The sequence below is a fragment of the Lepidochelys kempii genome, chromosome 11 (assembly GCF_965140265.1).
Source record: "Lepidochelys kempii isolate rLepKem1 chromosome 11, rLepKem1.hap2, whole genome shotgun sequence".
NCBI lineage: Eukaryota > Metazoa > Chordata > Testudines > Cheloniidae > Lepidochelys > Lepidochelys kempii.
The window spans coordinates 53,016,033-53,042,421 of NC_133266.1; the positions used below are offsets into that span (position 1 = coordinate 53,016,033).

General features: G+C 38.8%; 1 protein-coding gene across 5 annotated transcripts in view; it reads left to right on the top strand.

Annotated features, from left to right (window-relative positions):
• The window catches only part of MYO1B (myosin IB), a 177,913-nt gene that overhangs the window by 30,631 nt on the left and 120,893 nt on the right, over positions 1-26,389 (top strand). For all 5 annotated transcript variants that reach the window (XM_073306214.1, XM_073306213.1, XM_073306216.1 and 2 more), the window contains exons 2-3: positions 2,239-2,379; positions 24,568-24,683. In XM_073306214.1, the coding sequence (XP_073162315.1) occupies positions 2,245-2,379; positions 24,568-24,683 (251 nt within the window). In that variant the 5' untranslated portion in view covers positions 2,239-2,244. The remainder of the gene's footprint in view (positions 1-2,238; positions 2,380-24,567; positions 24,684-26,389) is intronic.

Consider the following 26,389-nt stretch of genomic DNA (forward strand, 5'->3'; position numbering starts at 1 on the left):
TACAATTTAAAGTCAGATCAGTGGTTTCTAAAAAGTAGTTTGATGGGGATGAGTGGAAAAGATTTACAAATCTAAGTCATATCTATGGCATGACTTTTTGGGGGGCATTTTAATATACTTTTTACACTAATTCAGGAACTAAGGTTTTTTTAGGACTAAACCAAGATTTTGATGAAATGGCTTTCTCCAATATGCAAGGAAATGCTCTCTTGTTTGTTTAGCAAGACTGACCTACCAACAGGTGTCTACCACAGTCTAGCATGAATATGAGACAGCTTTCACATATCCATGTGAATTTCGAAGATTCACAGGTTTGGTTAAGGTTGGGAGTCTTGTATCTATTACTTCTGTTAACTTCCGGTGGAGCTGCAAGTTTTCTTGGTTGAACTTAGAATAACATCAAACATGCCTTGAGTCTGGGTTGATGATTTGAGTGATATCTGAACTACAACTCAAAAATCAAATAGTGCATAATTATGCGGTGGTCATAGATGCAAATAGGAGGTAAAGGGATAGTCTGGACTGAATAGTTTCAGATTATTTTTTATGGGAAATCATGTAAATGTGATAGTAGTAAATATGCAAACAGTTTGCTTACCACTGACCGTATAAACTACTAATCTCCTGCAGAAACTTTATTTAAACTTTCTTTCATAAGAAAACAAGAAAAAATAACACAAAACTATAATTCGTTGTGGAGGAATCGATAGAAGATGACAGTCCAGATACTTATTACTGACTGGTCACTGCTCATTAGTATGACTATTCATTCTACTGTTATAAATTTGCATGGCTGTACAATTATCTCAAAACTTACTTGAGTTTGTGATGTCACAAGGCTGTTCACCTATCTGGAGCTCAACATTTACAATGCAGTCTATGATAAATTATTTAATTTTGTTGTAAAAACGTTTACATGTGAAGATGAATTCCTCAGCTTGACCCTGTTCCTCAATTTTCTCCTGTCCCTACTAAGGGAAGTTTAGAGTATATCTACATAGCAAAGAAAAACCTGTAGCTGTCCTCTGCCAGCGGACTTGGACTTGTGGGGCTCGGACTACAGGGTAGAAGGGTCCCACAGCTCAGGCTGTAGCTGAAGTCTACATGGCAGTGAAACAGTCCCGCATCCCAAGCCCTGTGAGTCTGAGTCGGCTGGCATGGGCCAGTTGTGGGTTTTTCTTTCTTTGTAGACATGCCCGTAGTTTTGGAGCCGTTTATTTTCTATTTGAATTGAAAAGATCTGTTCAGGAAATTATCTATGGTTTCAGCAAATGAAGTTGGAAGAAAATTATTGAATGTCTGCACTCCAGTTGAAAGGAGTTGTTAAGAAAATTAATTATTTGACAAAGAACAGTAAAGCTATAGTTCTACAGTGATTGGGTGGTAGACAATCCAGACTATTATGTTGTGAATACTAAGGAAAGATTCTATTGATAAAGCCAAAAACATGGGAAATGCAATGTATAGTTTAGAATAGCTTTCTTGTCCGACTTAAGTCAAATAAGTGGTTTTACTTTTAAGAATCTAAAAGATTGTTTGGAGTAGTGGAGGGAAGGTAAAGATGGGAAAAGTTGAATCAAATTAGAATACGGAGAGTAAGCCCATAAAAAGCAGTGACTTTTTATGAATATCTGGGCATTCTAAAAAGTCAGTAGAAAGTTGGGTTTGCGTACACTTGAACATATTTATTGTAATCAAAAAGTCTGGATTGTATGCATAAGTTGCAATTCAGTTCTTGATTTTCAGTTTTAAAAACAATTGACTTAAAAGTGGGAACTCTTCATTAAGTCTCTGGAAAATCTGCTTGCATAGGAACTTCAGGATTGGGACCTAAATTTGAAATATATCCATATGAATTAACTGCAAATCAAAACATTTACTTTCTAGCTCATCTTTCATGAAAACAAATAAAGGAATCTTGGGATCTGACCTGTTGGAATCTTTAGCTTGAATTGCCTCTCAATATCTGATATATAGCAAACAAGGGCTGCGTCATAGGACTTTGTGGGCTGTTTTGGGTGCCTTTGTTTTATGTCCACATTGCTTTGAATTGTTGTGAATTCTGACCTTTCTAGATTTAAAAATATAACATTTTGAAAAACATTGAATAGAAATGACACTCGATGTATTTATGTTCCTGCATGATGTTCAGCCAAACTCCTGGATGGCTCCTATAAATGTGAATAAATAGACCCTTTCAAATTAGTGGTGCTCAAATTGTTTTTCCTCTCCCAATAGAGGAAAATGGCCAAAATGGAGGTGAAGACGTCACTTCTAGACAACATGATTGGAGTGGGAGATATGGTCCTTTTAGAACCTCTCAGTGAAGATTCATTCATTAACAACCTAAAAAAGCGCTTTGACCACAGTGAAATATATGTAAGTATATGCTGCACAAATATCTTGTTGGGGGGCTATTTAATCCTCCTTTTAAAAAAAGTGTTTAGAATTATGTTGTGTAGGGCGTGCATGTCTACTGCACACCATGGTATGTATAAATTACGTTAGCTGGAGGTACTTAACACTTCTTTTTTTTTTTTTTAAAATTGTGACCTAGGCCCTCCTGTATTCAGTCACTTGCTTCTCTTCTTCCTCAGAGGTGTTTCAGAATCCTTTGCACAGGTCACATGTTGTTTTAAGATGGGATTTGGATCCCATCACTTTTAAAAGAAGACACTTTGGGAATTAACAATGTAAATAGTTTGATCCTCAGTTGTATCAAGAAGACACATTTTCAAGCAAATCTGCTTCTATGGAAGGTAGGATATAAGTAGTCTGATTGGCATCTCTTTTCATGATCCACAGGATGAGTATCATTGATGTGGTATATAAACCGTAAAAATTTAGAGTGTTAATGGAATTACTGGTTTCAGAGGAACAGCCGTGTTAATCTGTATTCGCAAAAAGAAAAGGAGTACTTGTGGCACCTTAGAGACTAACCAATTTATTTGAGCATGAAGTGAAGTGAGCTCTAGTTCACGAAAGCTTATGCTCAAATAAATTGGTTAGTCTCTAAGGTGCCACAAGTACTCCTTTTCTTAATGGAATTACTCTATAGGGATTAGCTGAAACATGAAATGTTGTCGCTTGCAAACAAAGCATGTACACAAGCATCTGTGGTTCTGCTTGCAGCTGGAAAAGTGGTTTGTAAACTTGGATATGTGTGGGATTAATCAAAATCTTCATGTGTATTTATCTTTGAGAGGTGATAAATTAGGAAGCAGAAGTATGTTCTAATGGTTACATCAGGGATTGAAAATAGGACTCCTGTCCTGAGCCCAGTTCTACGACTGGTTCTTTGAGTGGGCTTATAAAGATGCATTACTTCTGTGTCTTAGTTCCTTCCTTTTTAAAATGTATATAGTATACCTATGTCACTGGGGCAATGTGTGTGTAATGTGGTTCAAGAGCTTTTAGATCACTGAATGAAAGGCAGTGCTTGAAAAATGTACTTAATAGATAGAAGATGAAAGCTATGAGCCGAAGTGGAGCCAAGCTCTCTAAGCCATAGCACCTGCAACTTAATGGAATAAAAGAGTTGTGTACCATATTTAATTTTAGTTTATCCTCAATCCACTTTCTATTTAATTGTTCAAAATGTTACTTATAGTATGTTTCTTGATTGTTATGCATTCAGTCCTTCCATGACTTCATTCCACTTTCTCCTTTCTATCCTATAACAGATAGTGGTTTATCTGCATTGCTTTCTGTATTTATTTCCTCTCTTTCCACTCCCTTTGTGTGTCTCTTTATTCCCCTATGTTATGTGTTCTCCCTGCTCCACTATATATTCTTTACTGCTTCTCTCTCCTCCAAAATCACTCTTTCACTTTCTTCTCCCACCCATATCCACACACATGCTGTTGCCCACATCTGCTCGCTTAGCCATATCCATCCACTCTTTTCACATGTAGGGCTTGAAGAATTGACTAGTCACCTGATAGCTAAGGACTCAAGTAAGATAAGTAGTTCGCATTGTTACAGGTAGTGTTGAGAGGAGGAGCCAAGGTGATCCCTCAGATGCAGGGAGAGGAGAAGGATTCCTTTCAAGGTGCTGTGTGAGGAATTCTCTCCTTAAGGGACCTCTGTTATTTGTAGTCTCTGATAATCAGGCATTAAAAAACTAAAATGTGAAGCTTCCTTTGGCTCCTTGAAGAAGGATGTATTTTTTCCCCTCTCTCCCTTCCATCCCCAGATGGAGGAGGGTGGGTGAGAGGGACTCTGATAATCTGCCGTTCTCCTAGCCTTTTTCTGGGTGGTCCTCCCCAGTGAATAGCACGTCTAGTGCTTCCCTGCCCATCCTGGCTAGTAGTACCCTGCTGCTGCTCACAGCTTTCTCAAGATGTAGCACCGTGTAATTGACCTGATTCTTGTCAGTTTCAGCGTTGACCATGGATTCCCAACAGTAGGGTGAAAACTAACTAGCCTGATCAGTTTTCACTCTGTTAGAGCAAAGTGAAAACATGAAGAGCAGAAGAGGTGCTGTCACTGTTTGTGTGCAGACTTAAGAACATAGTACAGTGCTGGTTTATCCTCGGTTCATGTTTGGAAGGTTGTTTTCTTAACTATAAGGGCTAGAAACTTATTCTGTGAAGAAACCCTAGATTCTGCCGCAGATGTTCACTTAGGAAAGATGCTTGCTTGCCATTAGGGAGTGGATTGTTGAAGCACCTCAATTTTAGGGAATATAGAATAGAAAAAGTTTGTGTATTTTTACTCAACTTTGGGAGATTGGACATTTTTTCTGGAGATAAGTCAGACTTGTATACCAAATGTCTAATTTAATTTTTTAAAAAAATGTATAGAATAAAAACTACCTGAATTATGTACCATTTTCAGTCACTTCAAAAATGCACTCTTTGAGGCAGTTACATCAAGAGATTTAGCTTCTCAAAATTCTAATTCTGTTGGCTAAGGTGATAAAGTATTAGTGCAGAGTAATTAATTGTATTATTTGCTTTGGCAAATAAAGGAAGGTGTCATTTTCTTCAGTAGTATGGGAACATTTGCATTCCAGGTGGAAAATCCTGACACTTAAATACATTTTGTTGAAAAGTTTGCTGCCAAGCAAAAAGACCTTTCAAACAGGTAGTTCAACTCCTGTTTTTGTAGGCTGGATAGGAAGGATAAATGATATTTCAACCTTTACTTTACTTTACTTTTTATTTGACTTTACTTATCACTTTATTGTTTGGTCTTAAAAAACTCAGTTTACTAATCCACCTATTAAAGATGGAACCGTTTAGATGAAAGCAGAGCATTTACTATATTAAAATATTTAATTCATAGCCAATAAAAGCAATAGCTGTTTCAAGGAAGTGCCAAGTAATGTACTGTTGAGTAGACTGGTTATCTGGTTTGTGATATTTAATAATTTTATGTATTAAGCAATTCAAGGAATGTTATTTCAGGTCCAGATCAATTGTATTTTGCAGCTATGTAAATTTCACCCCCACAATTTTGTTTCCTGACCCTTTTTAAAATTGCATGTGGACAGAGTTTTGTTTATTACTGCATTTCCTGTTTATTTTTTAAACAGCAAAAAACCAGCCCCCACTTCTCCCCTCCCATCACAAAATCTGAAGCCCATGAAATACATTTTTTCACTTCTTTTTTTAGACTTAAGCTTGAACACAATGAATCCCTTGTTACAGCTGGAAGTAATGTATGTTTTAACATATAGGACCTCACGTTTTGCATGCTATCATGGTGAGCAAAATGAGACTACTGAAGAGCTACTCTTAGAGTTGAACAAAGCCTGCAGACTTCAGTTCATGCCTGTTGCATGAACCTGGCCCTGCAGGGTCCATTCACAGGGCAATAGGAATGGATGTCTTCTTTCCTGATTAATTTGTAGATTCAAGTTCCTCCCTCATTTCAGTGTTCAACTGTAGGGGTTACAAAACCAACCAAACAGCATTGTCCATTCTACTGTCTTTTATGCCTACACAGCAGTTAACTAAGGCTTTGTCAACATCAGTTTTTAAACAGTTTTTAGTAAAGTAACATATATGGTTTGTGTCTGAACGTCCTATTTGTTACAGTTTTACAACCCTGTTAAAAAATCCTGTTATAACTCTCAAAGGGATTGGCCTGTGGAGAATAGACTCTCTAACATGGACTATGTATTTATTTTTTAAAGTTAATTTTTGCAGGGAGCAGAGTCTGCTACATAGACGCGTTAGCTGGTCTTTTTAGGTAAGCTCATAATTTAAAGCTCGTAATTAACCAATCCAGTGCTAAAGGACAAAGTAAATAGAATTTTTACAGGGTTCTTTCTGGGGTGGGAGGGAGAAATAGAATACTCTTCTCCCCTTCAAAGCCCTTTCCCCTCAGATGTTTGGTTGGTGGATGTGAGTTGTTGCCGATCCAATGGCTGTCTCCTTCCACGTCTCTGAAATTCCATCTCATCACTACTACAAATGGTATCTGCTAAGAGCTCAACTCTGCAGGACATTGGGTGTATACCATCCCCTTTGTAGGCACTGTGTTGCCTTCAATAAGTTGGAACTTCCATGGTTATGTGCCTCTGGGCTGAGTCAGGATTTAGGTCTGAGTGCATGTAGAATGTTTACTTCCAAAGTAGGAAGTGTAAATGTACAGGATTGTTACAAAAATTCAGGAGTTGGGAAGGGAGAAATGACTGTATCCCCGTTTTTCTTTCTTCTTTTAAAACACATCTTGGCAAATTCACATATTCAGTGTTTGCATACAAGTGAGTCCCTCTTTAAGCATAGAAATGAAAATTTGTATTTTGGTATCTAAGTTGTTAGAGAAAAAAATAGGAGACAATTCAGTGTTTCAAAAACAGCATGTTCTTGGGCTCACAGGAGGAAAGAAGAGTGCTCATAATAGAGCACTGGCTACTGAATTGGTTACATGTTGTACATTTTCATAAGTTTTTTTTCCTTTTTTTTACAAAGTTTAATGGAGTCGGGTGTTGGGTTGCATTCCAGAGTGCAAAGCTGGAGACTGTGCCTATAAAAATAAGCATAAAGGCTAGTTTAATTGGAGTTAGGCCAAATGTTCTAATAATTACTCTAGGATTTTGCAGTAATCTTGTGTTGAGTGGTTCTGGGGCTCACTGGGTAAAGTGCATGTGTTGATTGAAAATGAGAAACTCAGTTTAATTGTGCCTGGAAATGGTTGGTGTGAGGTATGATTCTGCATTTCTTTTCTCACTTAAAAGCTCTAATTGTTGGTAAATATTTTTGGCAACTTTTAAAGAAAATTTTGCATCCAATAAGTTTACATCCCTTTTTATTCACATTTTTTCAAACATCTGAGCAGCGTTCTGCCGGTACAGATGTTTACAGAAAGCAAACTCCAAACTTGAGATTCTTTTAATCAACCAAATGAATTTCATGATGAAACTAACCTTTGTTTTAAGGGGCAAAAATTTAAAGGTTAGGCTAGCCAATCAGTAAACAGAAGATGTAATTTAGTTGGCCAGTCACATAGCTTGAATATCTGATCACTAATACTGAGTACTTGGAGGTTCCAGTCAAGTTTGTGAACAACTCAGACTAAAGTTTGTTCACACAACATTTATTGAACACCTTCAAACAGTGAACTAATTCATAAAAGTCACAATCTGTCTGTGGGTAATTTGTGGGGGAGGCAGCTTCATTCCCTAAATACATTATTTTGAATTGTTCATCCAGCTCTAACAGTAACTTCCTCTTATATTCTGGCATGACTACAAATGGTATATGCCATTAGCGGTTCACTGGATAACAAAGACTTGGTTGAGTATGTGTTTGCATACGAAACTGAACCTCATTCCTGGACAGGGTGGGCTTTTTCTCGTGTTTAAAATCCAGAAATGTTAAGGGGAAGTGGGAAATGATTGACAAGGGGGCCTGGTGTATTTGTGCTTGTGGGAGTTTTATCAGCAGGGCCTGATCTTGGCCTACTTTTCCTAACAGGAAAGGATTCAACTCTGAGTACTCCAGTCTTTCAAAGTCTGTCATCCAGGTGCATCATTTAAGTGGCATTTGGGGCCAAGTGCTAAATCTGGAGCCACATTTATTGCATGCTGCTTTGATCAAGGCTTCCCTGTGTCCCTCTACCCTGTCTACTCATTCACAGATCTGTTGAGGAGTCAAAATCACTTCAACCCCTACTACTTGTATTTTGTCTGCTTGTGTAGTTTGAACACTATTCTTTTCCTCCTTGAATGAGTAGAAATGGCGTACATTTAGGAGGAGCATCTTAATACAAGAATGAACCCCTTTTTACTGTAACTTCAAAACTTTCCTGCATATATTTTGGTGCAAAATACACGTGGTACAAGCGGACTACTGTGACCTGTTGATCTGATTATTGCTGATATATGGTACACTGAAATGGGGTTTATCAGTCAGAGTGCAGTGAATGCTATACAGTTTGATGCATAACTGTACAGTTTTTTGTAGTTTTGCAATTCAGTACACTCTTATTTTTGTCTGACTTGCATAATTATTTCATGTCTGTTTCTTAATATTCATATAACACTATAATGAACTACGTGCAATTAGATGATGTCTTTTACTAGCCAGTCAGACTATAGGCACTTGTATAAACACTAAACTGTTATTCTCTAACCATATTGTGAATATACAGACCTTTCTACTTTGGCTACTTGAATCTGCACTGATTTGTTCCTGTAATTGGAATTAATCAGCAACAAAGATGATGATTTAGCTTCACTTCCTTCAGTAGAAGTAGCCTTTAAACTTTTCATGGCAGAGGAAGAAACAATATCATCCTAGAACTATAGGGCTGGAAGGGACCTCCAGAGGTCATTTAGTTCAGCCTCCTGTGCTGAGGCAGGATCAAGTAAACCTAGACCAATCCTGACAGATGTTCATCTAATCTTTTATTAAAAACCTCTGATGGGGATTCCACAGCCTCTCTTGGCAGCCTAGTCCAGAAATTAGCTATCCTTTTACTTAGGGTGACCAGATGTCCCGTTTTTATAGGGACAATCCAGTTTTTTTGGAACTTTTTCTTATATGGGCGACTCTTCTCTTCCCTCCCCTCCCCCCCCCCCTTTTTTTTTTCACAGTTGCTGTCTGGTCACCCAACTTATACTTGGAAAGTTTTTCCTAATATCTAACCTAAATCTCCCTTGCTGCAGATTAAACTGGTTACGTCTTGTTGTGCCTTCAGTGGACATGGAGAACAATTTATCGCCACCCTCTTTATAACTGCCCTTAATATATTTGAAGACTGTTTATCAAGTCCTTCCTCAGCCTTCTTGTTTCAAGACTAAACATGCCCAGTTATTTTAATCTTTCCCCACAGGTTTTTTTCTAAGCCTTTTATTATTTTTCTTGCATTTTTCTGGACTGTCTCCAATTTTTCCATATCTTTTCTTTAGCGTGGTGCCTAGAACAGGACACAGTACTCCAGCTGAGGCCTCACCAGTGCTAATAGAGCAGGACAATTATTTTCCATATCTTAGATAGGACTTTTTGGGGTTAATACACCCCAGAATATTAGTGTTTTTCACAGCTGCAACACATTGTTGACTTGTATTCCATTTGTGATTCACTGTAACTCCCAGATACTTTTCTGCAGTATGACTGCCTAGCCAGTTATTCCCTATTTTATAGCTATGCGTTTGATTTTTTCCTTCCAAAGTATAGTACTTTGGACTTGTCTTTATTGAATTTCATTTTGTAGATTTTAGACCAATTCCCCAGTTTATCAGGGTTATTGTGAATTCTAATCCTGTCCTCCAGAGTTCTTGCAACCCCTCCCAGCTTGGTGTCCTCTGCAAACTTTACAACCACACTCTCCTCTCCATTATTCAAGCCATTAATGAACTTATTGAATAGTACTGGGCGCAGGATGGACCCCTGGGTAACCCCACTAGAGACATCTTCACAGTTTGACAGCAAACTCTTGTTAACTGTTCTTTGAGTATGGTCTTTCAACCAGCTATGTGTCCACTTTATAGTAATTTCATCTGGACCACATTTCCCTAGTTTGCCTGCAAGAATGTCATGTGGGGCTGTGTGACCTGAAAAGCCTTATTAAAATCAAGGTATCATGTCTGTAGGCCCCCCCACCCCCTTCCAATCCACTAGATCAGTAATCCTGTCAAAGAAGGAAATTAGGTTGGTTTTTGCACAATTTGTTCTTGACAAATCCATGCTGTCTGTTCATTATTTACCCTAGTATCCTCTCTACTTACAAATTGTTTGTTTGTTTGTTCCAGCACTTTTCTAGATGTCAGCCTAACTTCGATTCCAGGTCCCTTTGTTCCACTTTTTAAAAGTAGGTACTGTGTTTGCCCTTCAGTCCTCTAGGACCCAGCCAGTCCTCCATGAGTTCTTGAAGATAATCACTAATGACTGAGAGATTGCCTCAGCAAGGTCCTTGCGTGCCCTAGGATGAATTTCATCAGGCCCTGCTGATGTGAATACATTAACTGTTCTTACTCTATTTTGGCTTTTGTTCCTTCCTATTTGTTGTTAATATTAATTGTGTTGAGTATCTGTTCACCGTTAGCTTTTTTAGTGAAGACTGAGGGAAAATAGGCATTAAGCACCTCAGCCTTCTTGATATTAGCTTTCCTTTGCTGCTAAGTAGTGGATCTACAATTTCTTTCATGCTCCTAATGTTTTAAAAAAACCTCTTTTTATCTTTTATGTGCCTTGCTAGATGTATCTCATTTTGTGCCTTAGCCTTTCTGATTTTGGCCCTATATGTTTGTGCTATTCTTTTGTACTCATCCTTAGCAATTTGTGATTGTTTCCAATTTTTGTAGGATTCCTTTTTGATTTTCAGGTCATTAACGAACTCCTGATGGAGCCATATTGGCCTCTTACTGTTCTTTCTGTCTTTCCTTTGCATCGAGATGGTTGCTGTTATGCCTTTAATACTGTCTTTTTAAGAAGCAGCCAGCTCTCCTGAATGCCTTTTCCCCTCAGGTTTTCTTCCCTTGGTCCCTTACTTATCAGTTCTCTGTGGTTGTTAAATTCTACTTTTTTGAAGTCCCATGTCCTTATTCTGCTCCTCTCACTCCTTCCTTTCTTTAAAATCATGAAATCTATCGTTACATAATCACTTCCATCGAATTGAGTTCAACCTTTAGATTTGCAACCAATTCCTCCCTTTTAGGTTAACTTCCTCCACTTTCTGAAACAAGATGTTATTGGACGTTTTGTCAGTTTGCTTTTCCAACAGCTGTCTTGGTAGTTAATCCCCCATTACTACCCTGTGCTGTGTTTTGGCTATTTGTTCTAAAATCTTCCTCCACCTGATTTGGTGGTCTACAGTAGATTCATTCCGTGATATCACCCCTGATTTGTTTTGTTCTCCCTCCCCTTTTAACTTCACCCAGCGAGTTTTAACTCGTCTGCCTTCTTACCTCCTTCTGGACCTTAACCAAAAAAAAAAAAAAAAGCCCATGGCTGTCAAGTAATCACAGTTAACTCACGCAATTAACTAAAAAAAAAAGAAATAAATCGTGATTAATAGCAGTTTTAATCGCACTTTTAAACAATAGAATGCCAGTTGAAATGTATTAAATATTTTTGGATGTTTTTCTACATTTTCAAATTACAGAACAGAATACAAAGTGTACAGTGCTCACTTTATATTATTTTTATTACAAATATTTGCACTGTGAAAATGATAAAGAAAAGAAATAGTATTTTTCAATACAATACCATAATGCAGTCTCTTTATTCTGAAACTTACAAATGTAGATTTTTTTTAATTACGTAACTGTACTCAAAAACAAAACAATGTAAAACTTTAGAGCCTACAAGTCCACTCAGTCCTACTTGTTGTTCAGCCAATCGCTAAGACAAGCAAGTTTGTTTAAATTTACAGGAGGTAATGCTGCCGGCTTCCTATTTACAATGTCACCTGAAAGTGAGTAGAGGCATTCACATGGCACTTTTGTAGCCATCATTGCAAGGTATTTATGTACCAGATATACTAAACATTCGTATGCCCCTTCATGCTTTTGCCACCATTCCAGAGGACATGCTTCCATGCTCATGACGCTCGTTTAAAAAAAAAAAAAGGATTAATTAAATTGACAGAACTCCTTGGGGGAGAATAGTATGTCTACTGCTCTATTTTGCCCGCATTCTGCCGTATATTTCATGTTATAGCAGTCATGGACGATGACCCAGCACATGTTGTTCATTTTAAGAACACTTTCACGGCAGATTTGACAAAATGCAAAGAAGATACTAATGTAAGATTTCTAAAGATAGCTACAGCACTCATCCCAAGGTTTAAGAATCTGAAGTGCCTTCCAAAATCTGAGAGGGATGAGGTGTGGAGCATGCTTTCAGAAGTCTTAAAAGAGGAACACTCTGATGTGGAAACTGCAGAACCCGAACCACTAAAAAGAAAATCAACCTTCTGCTGGTGGCATCTGACTCAAATGAGGAAAGTGAACATGCACGGGTCTGCTTTGCTTTTGATCGTTATCAAGCAGAACCCCTCATTAGCATGGATGCATGTCCTTTGGAATGGTAGTTGAAGCATGAAGGGACATGTCTCTTTAATGCATCTGGCATGTAAATATATTGCAACGCCTGCGACAACAGTGCATGTGAACACCTTTTCTCACTTTCAGGTGACATTGTAAACAAGAAGCGGGCAGCATTATCTCCTGCAAATGTAAACAAACTTGTTTGTCTGAGTGACTGAACAAGAAGTAGGACAGAGTAGACTTGTAGGCTCTAAAGTTTTACATTTTATTTTTGAATTCAGTTTTTTTTTGTGCATAATTCTACATTTGTAAGTTCAGATTTCATGATGAAGAGATTGTATTACAGTACTTGTATGAGGTGAATTGAAAAATACTATTTTGTTTCTATAGCACAAATATTTGTATTAAAAATTAATATAAAGTGAGCACTGTACGCTTTGTGTTATATGTTGTAATTGAAATCAGTATATTTGAAAATGTAGAAAATATCCAAAAATATTTAAAATTAATTAAGGTATTCAAATAAATGGTATTCTGTTGTTTAACAGTGTGATTAATTTTTTTAAACGTTTGATGGCACTAAAAAAAATAAAAAAATCAAACAAAGTGGGGCCATCAGATTTCTTAGGAGAGGTGCAAATAAAATATTGAACCCTGAACCTAAGTCCTCTCTTCCCTCCATCCTCCTTCAGTCCTGTTACCTCCCCTTCTTCCCACCCTCTATTTCAGGTAAAAGAAGCTTTTCTCCTCATCATGTAATATATAGATTTTCTTTGTTTTTTCCATTGCCCTGTTTCCATTTGCTTATTGGCAAAATCCTCGTCCTCTCCCCAAATTCAGATTTGAACTGCAATATAAACTAATATATTACAGCAAAGAGCAGGAACTAATATATTACTAGGAGTGGATGAGTCATTACACAAACTAAAAGCTATTTCCCCATGCTAATTTTCCCCCTACTGTTACTCACACCTTCTTGTCAACTGTTTGAAATTGGCCATCCTGATTATCACTACAAAAGTTTTGTTTTTTCTCCTGCTGGTAATAGCCTACCTTAATTGATTATTCTCGTTAGAGTTGGTATGGCAACACCCATTTTTTCCCATGTTTGGGGTGTGTGTGTGTGTGTATGTGTGTCTTCCTACTGTACTTTCCACTGCATGCATCTGATGAAGTGGGCTTTAGCCCACGAAAGCTTATGCTCAAATAAATTTGTTAGTGTCTAAGGTGCCACAAGTACTCCTTGTTCTTTTTGCTGCTACAGACTATCACGGCTACCACTCTGAAACCTATAATATATTATTACAGTTCAGCAGCAAAGAGGTTTGCTCACCTGTAAGAAGGGGAAAGGAGGGAAGGTAGAAATGAAACAGGGCCACAAGATTTTCTAACTTATAAACAGTGTATATTTTAACAGTTTGAAAGCCCATTTCCTTGGGTTCAAAGGCTAACTGAAGTCAGCTTTAATGTTCCCCTCTCACTTCATCATTTTTTTTAAAACTCTAAAATAAAATCTCCCTCTGGGTTTCCCAGTGCATTTAGTGTTTGCTTTGGATTGTTTGTGCATGACATGTGTGAGCAACTCTGATCAGGAATTAACTTGTATAGTGCTGAACACATGTTGAAGTTTTACTTTTTTTTGAAGCTTGCATATTTGATGTTTCAGTATAATAACTTGAGGGGACTTCTTTTGTGAGGTCATAGTCATAACCTAAATTGAATAAGTAGTCATATGCTCCTGGCTTGTATGGTTATTTCATAACCTGAGGGTGCTTCCTGTTTTTCCTTATTTTTTGCCTTGTAATATATAGCTTGTTTGTTCAGTAAAGTTTTACTTTTCCACTCAGCTGTACTTCTACCTTTGACCTAGCCATATTGAAATGTTCAGGACTTTCCCCACGTTGCTGTCTAGCACAGCAAGACTGTGTCTCAGTACTCATTCCTGATGTAATGAAGACATAGGGAAGATTGAACCAAATGTTCTTTGTGGATCTGTCTTCTCTCCCTGAGTCCTCATTCAACCTCTGAGTCAGAGCTCAACTATCTATTGCCGCTATGAAGAACAGAGCTGTTTGATTATTGGCTCCTGTTATTGTTTTCTTAATGGGAACAATTAATTGCATTATGGAACAACGGCAGTGGCTCTTGAGGTTCCATTTTTAAGCCTGGTTTTGGTTCGCACTCTGTAATTGACACATAGTCATAACTACCTCAGAACTGACAAGTTTTATTTGGGTAGAGGTAGAAGTCCTCTATAAAATTTGAAGCGATATAAGACACGAGCTAATATCACAAACCTTGTCTCTTAATAGCTCTGACTTAGGTACCTGTAAAAATAGATCGGTTAAACATACAAGTTCCAAAATTCTTCTAACTTTTGTCCCCACTTTGTAGGAAAAAATCTGCAAACTAGTTGGTGTTCAGGATCAAAATTTAGTTTAATGTGAAACTGTAAAAATGATTACCACTTTAGTAATGTTAGAAAATGTGCATTTAGTATAGTGTGTCAAATGACTGCTGGAGACGTTAGCTTTCATTTAGAAAAAAGAAATCTTTGGCTCCCTTTTTGGCAGAGATAGACCTTAAAATGTAACATGAACACTAGAGAGGCTTGTCAAGAGAAAAGAGAGCCTTTTTTAAAAAAACATCTAAGGGCATCCCAAGGGGGCTGTTGAATTTCCTAAGGCTCAAAGGGGATTCAAGGCACTTGTAGGGAATATGAGCCCCTGATAAGTCTCAAAGGTTGCTGGTGGCTTTATACAGCTTACCCAGATGGAGCAATATGTCACAGTTGCAGGGCCGGCTGCGCCTCTGTCCCCTTCATGGTCTCTGAATGCACCCCCTTAAGTGTCAGGCCTCCTGCCTTGACCTCTTCTGAGGTGGAAGCATGTAGTTTGCCCAGTCTTAGACCAGACTCTGGGCTATGGAACTCAGATACAGAATATCCACCATGCTTACCCAGGTGAGCGTGCACTTTGAACACGCAGATGTTAGTTAGTTTCCCTTCAGAAAGCTGATGGAGGTAATTAGACAATCTGGCTGGCTGGGTTAAGGAGCCAATTAGCCCAAGGCTAATAAGGAGGCAGGAAGGAAGTCCCGTGGAGAGAGAAAAGAGAGGGGACCAGGGCTAGTTGAGCTCAGTTACATGGAGGCCTCAAGGGAGGAGACATCTCTGTTCCCCATAGATCCTGGGCAGAGGACAAAAAAGCACTGTTGGTGCTGTAAATAAGATGGTTGCCTGGAGATTGTTGTGGAAATGGTGGAGGGAACTTAAAAGGATATGGCGAAGGCACAACCACTGGAGTCCAGGCTGTCTGTTCTCCCTTTTTTTTCCATTTCATAAATGCCATAAAGTGTTAACTGAGTAATTTTTAAGCACCCAAAAATTTGCTAAACACTTTAAAAATAAATAAACACATGGTTCTCACCATGTAGAACTTTTAACGTAATTCCATATAATTAACCTAAGTTCCAGTACAATGATGAGTATTTTTATGTTCTATTTCTACCTAAATAATGACAAACATTCCGGCTAAAACACACTTTTAATGTTTCCATTTAAAGTTTTCCATCCATTGTTGCTTGTTCATATTGAGTGAAGAAGTTTCTTGGAACAGACACTTATCGAATCTACATTTACTGTTTATGAAAACAAATCTTTATTTTTAAAAAAGTTATCAAACTTTTATTTTCAGATGTGTTTAGATGGTATTTTCTTTTGCATTGCTTGACTTTTCTTTGGCTTGACTGCCTTGCCACTTGCACTGCATGCTTAATTTTTAATTGTGAGTACTGTGCATAGAATCTATGTTCATATGTATAAAATATATAATTTAAAAATATCTTCAGCTGTGTATTGTTGAAGCCAATCCAGATAATGCACTTGATCTATTTTGTCAGTACTGGCATTTGAATCTGTCAGGACGGTCCTGAGGTTAGTAGAAATGTTACAGCAGAGAGAGAGTTTTGTGCTCTTGCGAAAATGTGTGAAATCAGAGCTTGTTTCTTCTTGCCCAATATGTACCTTGTCTAAGGACAACACTTTGCTCTCACTCCAGTGCTTGGATCTACAACAGGTGGCAAAATGAATAAGGTTCCAGTCTCGCTAGGTGCAGATCATCCATAACTCTCCTTGGCTTCAGTAATAGGAGGTGAGGATGCCTAGCTCACAGGGTTGAACCCTAAATGACTAGTTTTCAGTAATTTACCAAAGATAGGGCATGCTGTAACTCCCCCCACCCCTTTCAGTATGTGTCTATGCACCTCTACACCCTTCTGCATTTTGTATTGCTTGGGTGATTCCTGTTTATCTAGGTATTTAAATCATCCCTCATGGTTGTAGTTAGGGGGCTGTGGTGCATATTTGATTTTGTTTTTACACTGCCCTTTGGACTGTGATATTTTGAGTAGGAGATAATCCTGCTTAAATTTCTGATGCTTTTTGCCTAACAATTCCATTCCTTTGTCTAAGTTGACTGTCTTTCCCTAAGGTCTGTTTGGATCTTTCTTGGTGCTCTTCTACACAGCTTACTTGTACAGTCTACCTTCAAGGTCAGGTTTTATGCGTGTCATGGCCAGCTGTCTTAAACATGTATGATAGTGTTCTTAAAACCAGGCAGGTATACTTTCATCCAGTATTTAGTTAGCCAGTGACAATGTGTTCTGTATTTTGCTTTGGGCTACAGTACTGTCAGCAGATTAGTGACTTCAGTCAGAGCATTTTGGTAGAATGTCCAACGTCCTATATTTCTTCAGGTGCATAGTGAAACAAGGACTGCCTCCTCCAATTCTCGGGGTTTTTTTAGAGCCAACATCTCATCTACAAACCCAAATTTTCCATTTCCATCCAACTCCACAACATCCTGTGCTTGTGTCAAAAGTTGACAAACCAGGTAAAGCTGCTGCCTTTTTTCCTTCTGTTGGCTATGTCAGTATGACCTTAATTCTTGTCACCAAGGCAAATCACAGTTCCTGATATCTGGTAAGTTGAGTTGGCCACACTGAATGGACCAGAGCTGCTGTTATCCTGTGCCATCTTCCATGCAACTGGGGGATAAAGGGAAGAGATGTTTTACTACAGAATTGCAGACAGCCATAAAAGAATTGTGCTATGATGATCTGGCATTTCATTGTGATTATGTCAAAAGTGGTATCAGTGACTTAATTCTGGAATGATTCCATGCAAGTCTTGGTCAGGCATTTGTTTGATTGATATATAGTAATCCCTTTAATTTCAATTAATGTTTTTCGTGGAATGTCAGGAACTGCTCAGAATCTACTCCTGGGAGAATTCTGTGCCACTGCACATGTGCAGAATTCATGTCCCCCACAGATCTCCCTCCTCCCCCGCAGAAAATAGATTCTGCTGGGGAGTCGTTGCAGTTACACCTTTCATCCACCAGGGGGTGCTGTGGCACCAGAAGAGAGGGCAGCCGTTTCAGGGCCAGAGCAGCGGCTGCCTTTCCATAGCACCCTGCCAGTGGGGCCAAGTAAGGAGGGATATGGGGGGGACAGACAGAGCGGTGCACATGGGGCTGCTGGGGGGGGTCACATGGACTGGGGTTCAGAAGGGCTAGTGAGGGTATAGGAGCTAGTGGGTGACAGCATTGAGCTATGGTCTGAATGTGAGTGGGGGTGAAGGGTCACAAGGGGCTGGACCTGGCAGGGTGCAGGCCCAAATGGGGACAAAGGAGTGGCTGAATGGGGATGCAGGGACATGGGGATGGGGGCAGATGTGCCTGACTGAATGGGAGAGGCTAGGCGTCACCCAGGGTCTCCATGGGGGAGGCTCCCAACTCCGTAACAATCCCCCTCCCTTGACCCCCACCCCCTAAAATCCTAACTTCTTCTATGTGTCTACCATCCACATACAACCCTCCAAATTCACGCCCAGGCTGCTCCTTAGCCATTACTTCCATCTCCCTTAGATCCTTCATTACCCTTGACTCCCAGAAACTTACGCACTGATTCTGAAAGGTGCAGGAAATATGTTTCTGTATTGTAGTTTAAATGAATTATTATTCATAGTTCTTTATTAATATGCCTAGTAAGGAATCTGTTTGTCAAATAACATTTCCTGAATCTTTTTTGTTGCCTGTATTGTTACAGACCTAGTTGCTGACAGGTATTTTGAAATAAATTACCAAAATAATTGAAACTGGTGTGATTATATTGTTTTATTTTGAGAAATAAAATATGCTGAATTTTAAAATATTGTGCACAGAATTTGTAATGTTTTGGGTCAGAATTCACCCAGAAGTAAGCATCAAAGGAATTCTGTACACTTGGACCTTGTTTGTATAGTTAAAATGTTAGAATTGGTCTGTATTCTTGGAAATGTTAGTGTCCACACTAGCAATCCTTCATTTGCAGTTCTCTGCAGCCAAACACAACAGCATAGTAAAGCCACGCAAGTATACCATCCCCTGGGAACACAGTTTACAATTCCCAGCATAAATGCCATGTCCTGTAGCAAAGGGGAATGTCCCAAGGAGCGACTGGTGTGCTTTAAGAAATAGTGGAAGAACTAATCACGACATGATCAAGTTTCGCAGCACTTTTCTTGTAATGTTATAAGCTAGCATAGGCTAAAACAATACACAGTTTTTCTTGTAAAATGGCTACCATGTACAGTATAAAGGTTTGTAGCTATTTCGTGTGTAGTTGCTTGAGGTTAAGTCTTCATTACTGCTGTGGAGAAGGGAGGCCACAGAGCAATGTGGCAGGCTGCGCTTTGCATCTCCACTCTTCCCTAACCTTAACCCCTGTTGGCAGTATGCATCCTCCTGCGCAGATCTCAACTTGGCTATCCCGCCAGTGCTCTTGTTAACAGTTTGAAGACCACCCCCCAAATTCTTACCCTGCTGCTCCAGTTCCCTTCCTCTGCTTCCGATGCCTTCCTTGACATTTCCCACTTTTGCAGGGTTGCCTCAACCTGTCTCTCTGCAGGTGTGAGGCCATGATTCAATTTCCCCCTCTCTGTGCCTCTGGGATAAATCATATGACTAGAGTTCCAATATAAAACCTCCCCTTCTGGGGTTTGGTTTACCAATATATGTACTTCAGTACTTGAACCACAAACCCATTCCTCTCTGTGTCTCATCCTCAGTCTTTCACAGGCTCTAGTAGGAGGCCTGCACATTCATACTCGTTTCCTGGGTATCAGAGTTCACAGCAGTTCTATCACTCCTCAGCAGCAAGGGTCCTCCACAGATCTCCTGCAAGGTTCTGTGAAAAGTACTTTTGCCCCTCTTGACTGCAGGTGTCCACAGTAATTTCAGGCAGTCCCTGACCTCTCACCAGCTCTAGCCAAGGCCCCACCTTCCCCAGCCTTCTTATTATACTGAAACATCAAATATGCTTTGTTTTCATCACTGGAATGTTACTACATTCATTGCAAACTCAAGGAATTAAGCCCCCCCCCCCTTTTTTTTTTTTGCTAATAGTAGAATTCTGGTGGGAACGAAGATGTTATGTGGTGGTCATCCTGGTTATGTGGAATCTGATCAACCACCACTGGCAAATAACTATTAGGTATCTTTCTTGCTGTACTGGTATTCATTTAAAGGAGGAAAAAAAAAAGGAAACTTTTTAGCTCATCTAAGCCACTTTTAGTCCAAAGCAATGATTTCTTGGCATGCTTAGTTTTTAAAATGGGCATAATGTGTATGTCCTTGTCTGTATATAGTTGCTTGACCTTTTGAAATATTGGTTATTTTAGGATTATATTGTCTGGTATTGTACATGTGTGACATTGAAGAGCTGACTTCCATTCCCAAAACACATGATTTAAGCAATGCTTAACTATACAAGGCTGGTTCTAAATAAATGTTCTTTAAATATCTATTTTCAAAACTAAAAAAATCAAAGGTTTCTTTCTTCGACCTGTCCTTCCTTACCTTGGCATCCTAAAGCTTTTCAAGGAACTCCAGCAGCTAAACTGCATATTATTATGGTGATGAAATAGCTTAAAGGGCTCTCTCCTCAGTTTCTTGAGGACCCTTGTTGATAATACAGTGGATATCCAGCTGAATTCCTTCAAGACCTGCCTACCTCTTTACTGCCTTTTGGCAATGGTTTTGCAGTGAGCTCTGCTGCCATTAGTAATCTTCTAGAATTCTTTGAGACATGAGAGGAAACTTTAAATAATTCAGCAATGAAGAATCTTCCACCCGGAGTCTGTATAGAACTATATGTGCAGAGCTTGTTACTCTTGTAGATTACTTGGTTACTCTCAGCAAGGATCCATAGACTTACCAGTTGGTGGGCTTCCCAACTTCTGTGTAAGCAGGGGGCAGAATAGATACGGTGGAAGATTACTGTTTGCCTTTTATTGCAAGGCAACGCAAACAGATTAGAGATGACCAGAAAACGGTCTTTCCCTCCTGTGAAAAACTTGGAAATGTTGTGTCTCCTCTTCCGCCGCGCCCCATTCCCCGCCTCCCCCCCAACATCCTGAATCGGGGAAAAAGGGTTAAAAAAGAAAAGAAAATGGTGAAACTTTTTTTTGCCGGAGGGAAAAGATTCTGGTGTGGGAGAATGGAATTTTTTTGATCTGCTGCCTGTCTTCCAAGGAGGACTGCCATGAGACCGGGCAGCCAGTTGTGCCCATGTTCCCTAATAGCTTGCTAGGTACGCTGCCTAGGAACTGGGGAGGAAGGTGGGTGACCTGGCAGTAAACCAGGGATGTTGGTTCTAAATTTCAGTTGGCTTATCTACACAGGATGTTACTGCTCTGGAACTTTCTGGGTGCTGTAGCAGCATCCGGTTACTGCGCGTCAAACTAGTGCACTGAGGGTTCACGCTTTGGCTTGCTGTGCGGTAACGTCTTGTTTAGATAAGCCTGTTCAAATCAACACCTTCCCGCAGAAGACTGATTTTTGATGAATTGATATTTTCTGACTGGAAAAATATTCTGTTGGTAAGTAATATGTTCAGCTCTAAAACAGATGAGGTATGGGTTTATTTAGAAATAGTAAGTTTTACGCACAATTAGTGAAGTATTACATCTCAGGGCAGCTGTAGCTGTATAATGAATTGTCAACAGTGGTTTCTACTGATTCATTCTGTAGGCAACAAGCATTGCAAAGATAAACTACAAGAGTGTCTAGAAGACACAAATTGAAACTTTCTGTTTATGTAGGCAGTGTCATTTGTGCAACTCCATTTTAAATGGGGCGAAAGATGCTGGCAACCTTTATCACGGATTTACAATGACTATACAAATATGGTCTGTGGTGAAACATGACATTCAAGATTTCTGCTTAAGAGTGAACTTGTTTTTTGCCAGATGGTAAACATTTAGTTTTTTTAATATGGGGAAAAGCATTTACTTGTTTTGGATGCCTATGTAGAGATAAAAAAAAAACACCCACTGATTAAATCTCGCATAAGAGCAAAGTTAAGGACAGTATCAGTCTGGGCATAAAGACCAACATATAAGGCCAGAGAGGAAGGGTGGCCTAGTGATTAGGGTACTGTCCTGGGATGGGGGAGACCTAGGTTCAATTCCCTGCTCCACCATAGACTTTCTATGTGACCCTGGGCAAGTCACTTAGTTTCTCTGTGCCTCAGTTCCAGTCTGTAAAATGGAGATAATAGTACTTCCTTATCTCATAGGATAAATCCATTAAAGATTGAGAGGCACTCCAATACGGAGGGGCATATAAGTACTATGGATGGAAAAGATATTAAAGAAGTGACTGATTTTGGTTGCATCAGCTTTTCGGTTTTCAACCGGTGATGCTTTAAAGGGACCTTGTTTTCGGATGGTGTGTGATCAGCAGTTTTTTTAAAATTAGGCCCATTTCAGTGTTAAGGTGAACCACCCAAAATCCCTCATCAGTCTTTAAAATCTTGGTCTGAAATCTTTTGCCTCTTTTTTTTTTTTTTATGACAATACTACTGATATTTATATATATTATTTTTATTGTTCTTGAATGGTGAATAACAAGGGTGACACCCACTACCTGGAGTATGTATATTCTGTGATTCTGCATTGATTACATTTGCTGTGGAATCCACCACTTGATGGATAATTATGTCCCATAATATAATTTTATTGTTGTTTAAATTGTGTTTAATGGCTGTGAAGAAGGATACCGGAAACTTGGGTTTCAATGCATGCTGAAGTAGTATGTTCTTGCTGAGTCTGCGATATGTTTTGCAAAATTTCCAGTCTGCCACACCAGTGCATCAGAATCCAGTGATCTTGCAGTAGTACTTAGATGCAGACTGCTGTGCACTACGTGGATGGGAGCCCTGATCTTCTGTCCAGGTGCTACAGTTATATTGTATCATGCTGTGTTAAGAGTGCTGTAATAAACAAAACAGCGTGAGATAAGACTGATCTGTCCCTACTTTTCCTCTCAAAGTCTATCTGGATGACTGCAACTACACATAGAATTTGTACAATAAAAGCTATACCTAAGTCTTTAAGTGAAAAACTACAGAAGAATTCTGACTTATTTGTATCCTGACTTGACAGACCTCCCCATTTATAGCAGGTTGCTGTAGCTTTGAAGCTCCTATGAGGCTACATGTACATTATGACCTGGGGTGCGATTCCTCTACGCTGTATACACATACTTATACTAGCTTTCATCAAGCTACTGTGAGTATAAAAATCAGGGTAGCAGCAGTGGAGATATATGGCTGAATAATGCAGGGTACCAGTCTGCCTGAAACCAGTAGGTATATACTCGGCATGGCTTTGCCATGCCTCCACTGCCACTGCCTGTGGTACCGTGGCTACGTCACTATTTATACTTGCGGCAGCTTGATGAAAGCTAGCACGAGTTTGTGTACATGAGCAGGAGAATCACACCCCTCGCTCCTAGCGTAGACATAGCGCAAGGGTTTGACGTTAAGCTCTTTCACAGCTATAGGAGTACCATAGGGCTGTAGCTCTGCGGATACAGTTTTGCTGTAGACTTTAGTCCTGAGGAGAGTTTAAAGCTCTTGAGGAGTTTGTGTATGGTTAAGTTAAGGGCTCCTAAGGACTGGACTCCCAGAGTTTGAGTTCCGGTCTCCATTTCAAACTGAATTGGTATCACCCAACCTGTTGGATAATCTGGCTTCTGCCTAGGGGAGGGATAGCTCAGTGGTTTGAGCTTTGGCCTGCTAAACCCAGGGTTGTAAGTTCAACCCTTGAGGAGGCCATTTAGGGATATGGGGCAAATGGGGATTGGTCCTGCTTTGAGCAGGGGGTTGGACTAGATGACCTCCTGAGGTTCCTTCCAACCCTGATATTCTATGATTCTATGTGCTATGTCATTTCAGCAGTATTAACATTGGAAATATTGGTAAGTAGCTGATCTGAAACACTTAGTGGAAACCTTTTGATACTCTGATCTTTAAATCATGTTTGTGCAGCTTTAGTGTGTGTTTGTTCTGTGGACAGAACATCATAAAGTATTAATGAACAATGAGTAATTTCTGTTTTGTACATCATGTAACAAAGTGCTCATTGTTTTATGCCATCTTCACTTTATGTGCACTCACATACATAATGGAGAAATTTGCTAACCGATGCACCTTATTAATAATAAGGCTTTCTATTAATGAAAAAAAAGTTAAATAATTACTTTGAGCTTGGCTTATTGGACTGAAAAATTAAACTAAATTGTCTTGTTTTCCGTTTAAATATTGAAGACTAGTTGGAATTGTGTAACATTTAAACATTGTTTAGGAAAATATATAGAACTAGTTCATTTTGATTTTATATAAACACATCGTTCCCTTATGCAGAGCAGCAGATCCCTGATAATTCTTTCAAAAATTAATCCCCACTTAGTTAAACTAGGAGCAGTCTGCCTGTACAATGTAGAAGGAGCTGCTTAAAGAGTCTGCCAGTATTGTTGTTTTTATTATTTTTATCTCTGTAGTACCTAAGAGCCCTTAACTGAGAGAGATTTTGAGGGGCTTTTAGTATATACATGTTTTGAATGTATTCATTGTAAAAAATGTTTTTTTTCCTCAGCAAATGTTGAATGTTTTCCTGACATATAGAACTGAAGAATTAAATATAAAAGCAAAAATTGATTTTTTTAAAGGACGGGTCATAATAAAATCTCACTTTTGAGTATTAAAACACTGTATTCTGCATTATTTTTCTCCTACAGACATACATTGGCAGTGTGGTTGTATCAATAAACCCATATAGATCGCTACCCATTTATTCACCAGAGAAAGTTGAAGAATACAGGAACAGAAACTTTTATGAACTCAGTCCTCACATGTAAGTATAGTGCAGAAGCTTTAGATTTCCACTCTACTTTGAAACAGATGGGGCCAGCTGTCTTCCTTATGTCATAGAAGATGATGTTTTTTTATCTGCTCTGGATTTTATGAGCTCAAAGTATGCAAAGTTTAATTGTAGATTTTTATTTTAAGAGAAAAGTTGAAATATTTTATTTAGTGCCTATTTCTGCATTTCATATTTAGGTTCTTAAATGCTATATGGGGGGAAGTTTCTTTCTGGTAATTGTGCAGTGGTAACCTCTGTTACAACATTGTGAAACAAATAAAACCACAGAGGCCCCTAAATGTTAAATATTTTCCAGTAATAAGTTAACTTAATACTATTGATGTACAATGGAAGCATTTAAAGTTCTGTTGTGTGGAGAGATTAGCAGTTTTACCAGTACTCCTTGTTTTGAGTGTAGCAAATGTCACTTAGAGCAGGGGGAGCTTTCAGAATGGAAGAAACTTTTTATAACCACTCATGTCCGTAATTCAAGTAAACTGTATTTACTTTCATGAGTCTCTGCAGCATTGAGCCTGTATTTTGGAAAATGACGCACATCTGTGGCCAAAAAGAGGTGAGGAGAAGGAAAGACATAAATATAGTAAGGCTTTACTTTGATGTTGTTTATAGCTTTACCTTAATCTTAAAATTTTCTCTCAGAGGCAAGATTTGGGGATTTGATTTTTTCCTTTTCATGTGTATGTATGTGAAACATAGAATTAAAATCTTACTAGAACATTTCAGTTGTCACACTTTTTCCTTCTTTTTATATAACTGAAACATTAAGGCTAAAATACAGCATTTGAAAGTATGAAAATGAATAGTTAGAGGCCTGTTTTATTTTGGTTTGCGTTCACCTTTTGTAATTCCTTGGTGGAAGTTGCAGTAGGTTTTAAGGCCTTGTCTTTATTGTGTTTTGAATGTGATTATGAAGAAATAAGTTAGTTGGTGCAGATCTGACTAGTCCTTCTCAATTAAGACACACCATGTTCGGCATCCCACAATTAAATGTGGTTAAATCCTGCACCCGTACTCTTATGTGCTGGGATAAGGAATTAATGCCATTTAGCAGACATTATATAGAACACAATTTATCATGATCAACAAGATGTCAGCAGCTAGCTTGATTGTTTAAATGTTAAAGCAAGATAAAATATTGTCATGTGAACAAGGTATAATAACTCAGCCTTCCCCCGCGCCACCTTCAGTTCTTGACAAAAGTGAGGTAGATGAGATTTCAGCCTATTGTGGTATTGTACTAGAAAGCTGATCAATTTGCAGTTGGATACTTAAGGGGAGCTGCTGGGTGTGCAGTGCTTTTGAAAATCAGGCCACTCTGGGTGCCTAAATATGAACTTAAACAAAACTTTAGGCACCTTGTTTTGAAAATCTTGGTTTTAGTTTCTAGAACACATTTTAAAACTTTGACGTGGAAATTGTACTGTATACTGTTTTGTTCTGAAGTGATAAAGATCATATATGTTTGTTTGACATGCAAACTAACCTAATAATCGAATCAAATATTCTGCTCTCAGTTTGGAACCTCCTTGGACCCGAACTGTTTGACTGACTAAGGCCATGTGTATGCTATGGGGACTATAGTGGCCTAGCTACAGCCCAGTAGCTGTGCTGGCATAACTCTGTAGTGTAGACACAGCCTACAGGGATAGAAGGGTGTTTTTATCTCTGTGGGAACA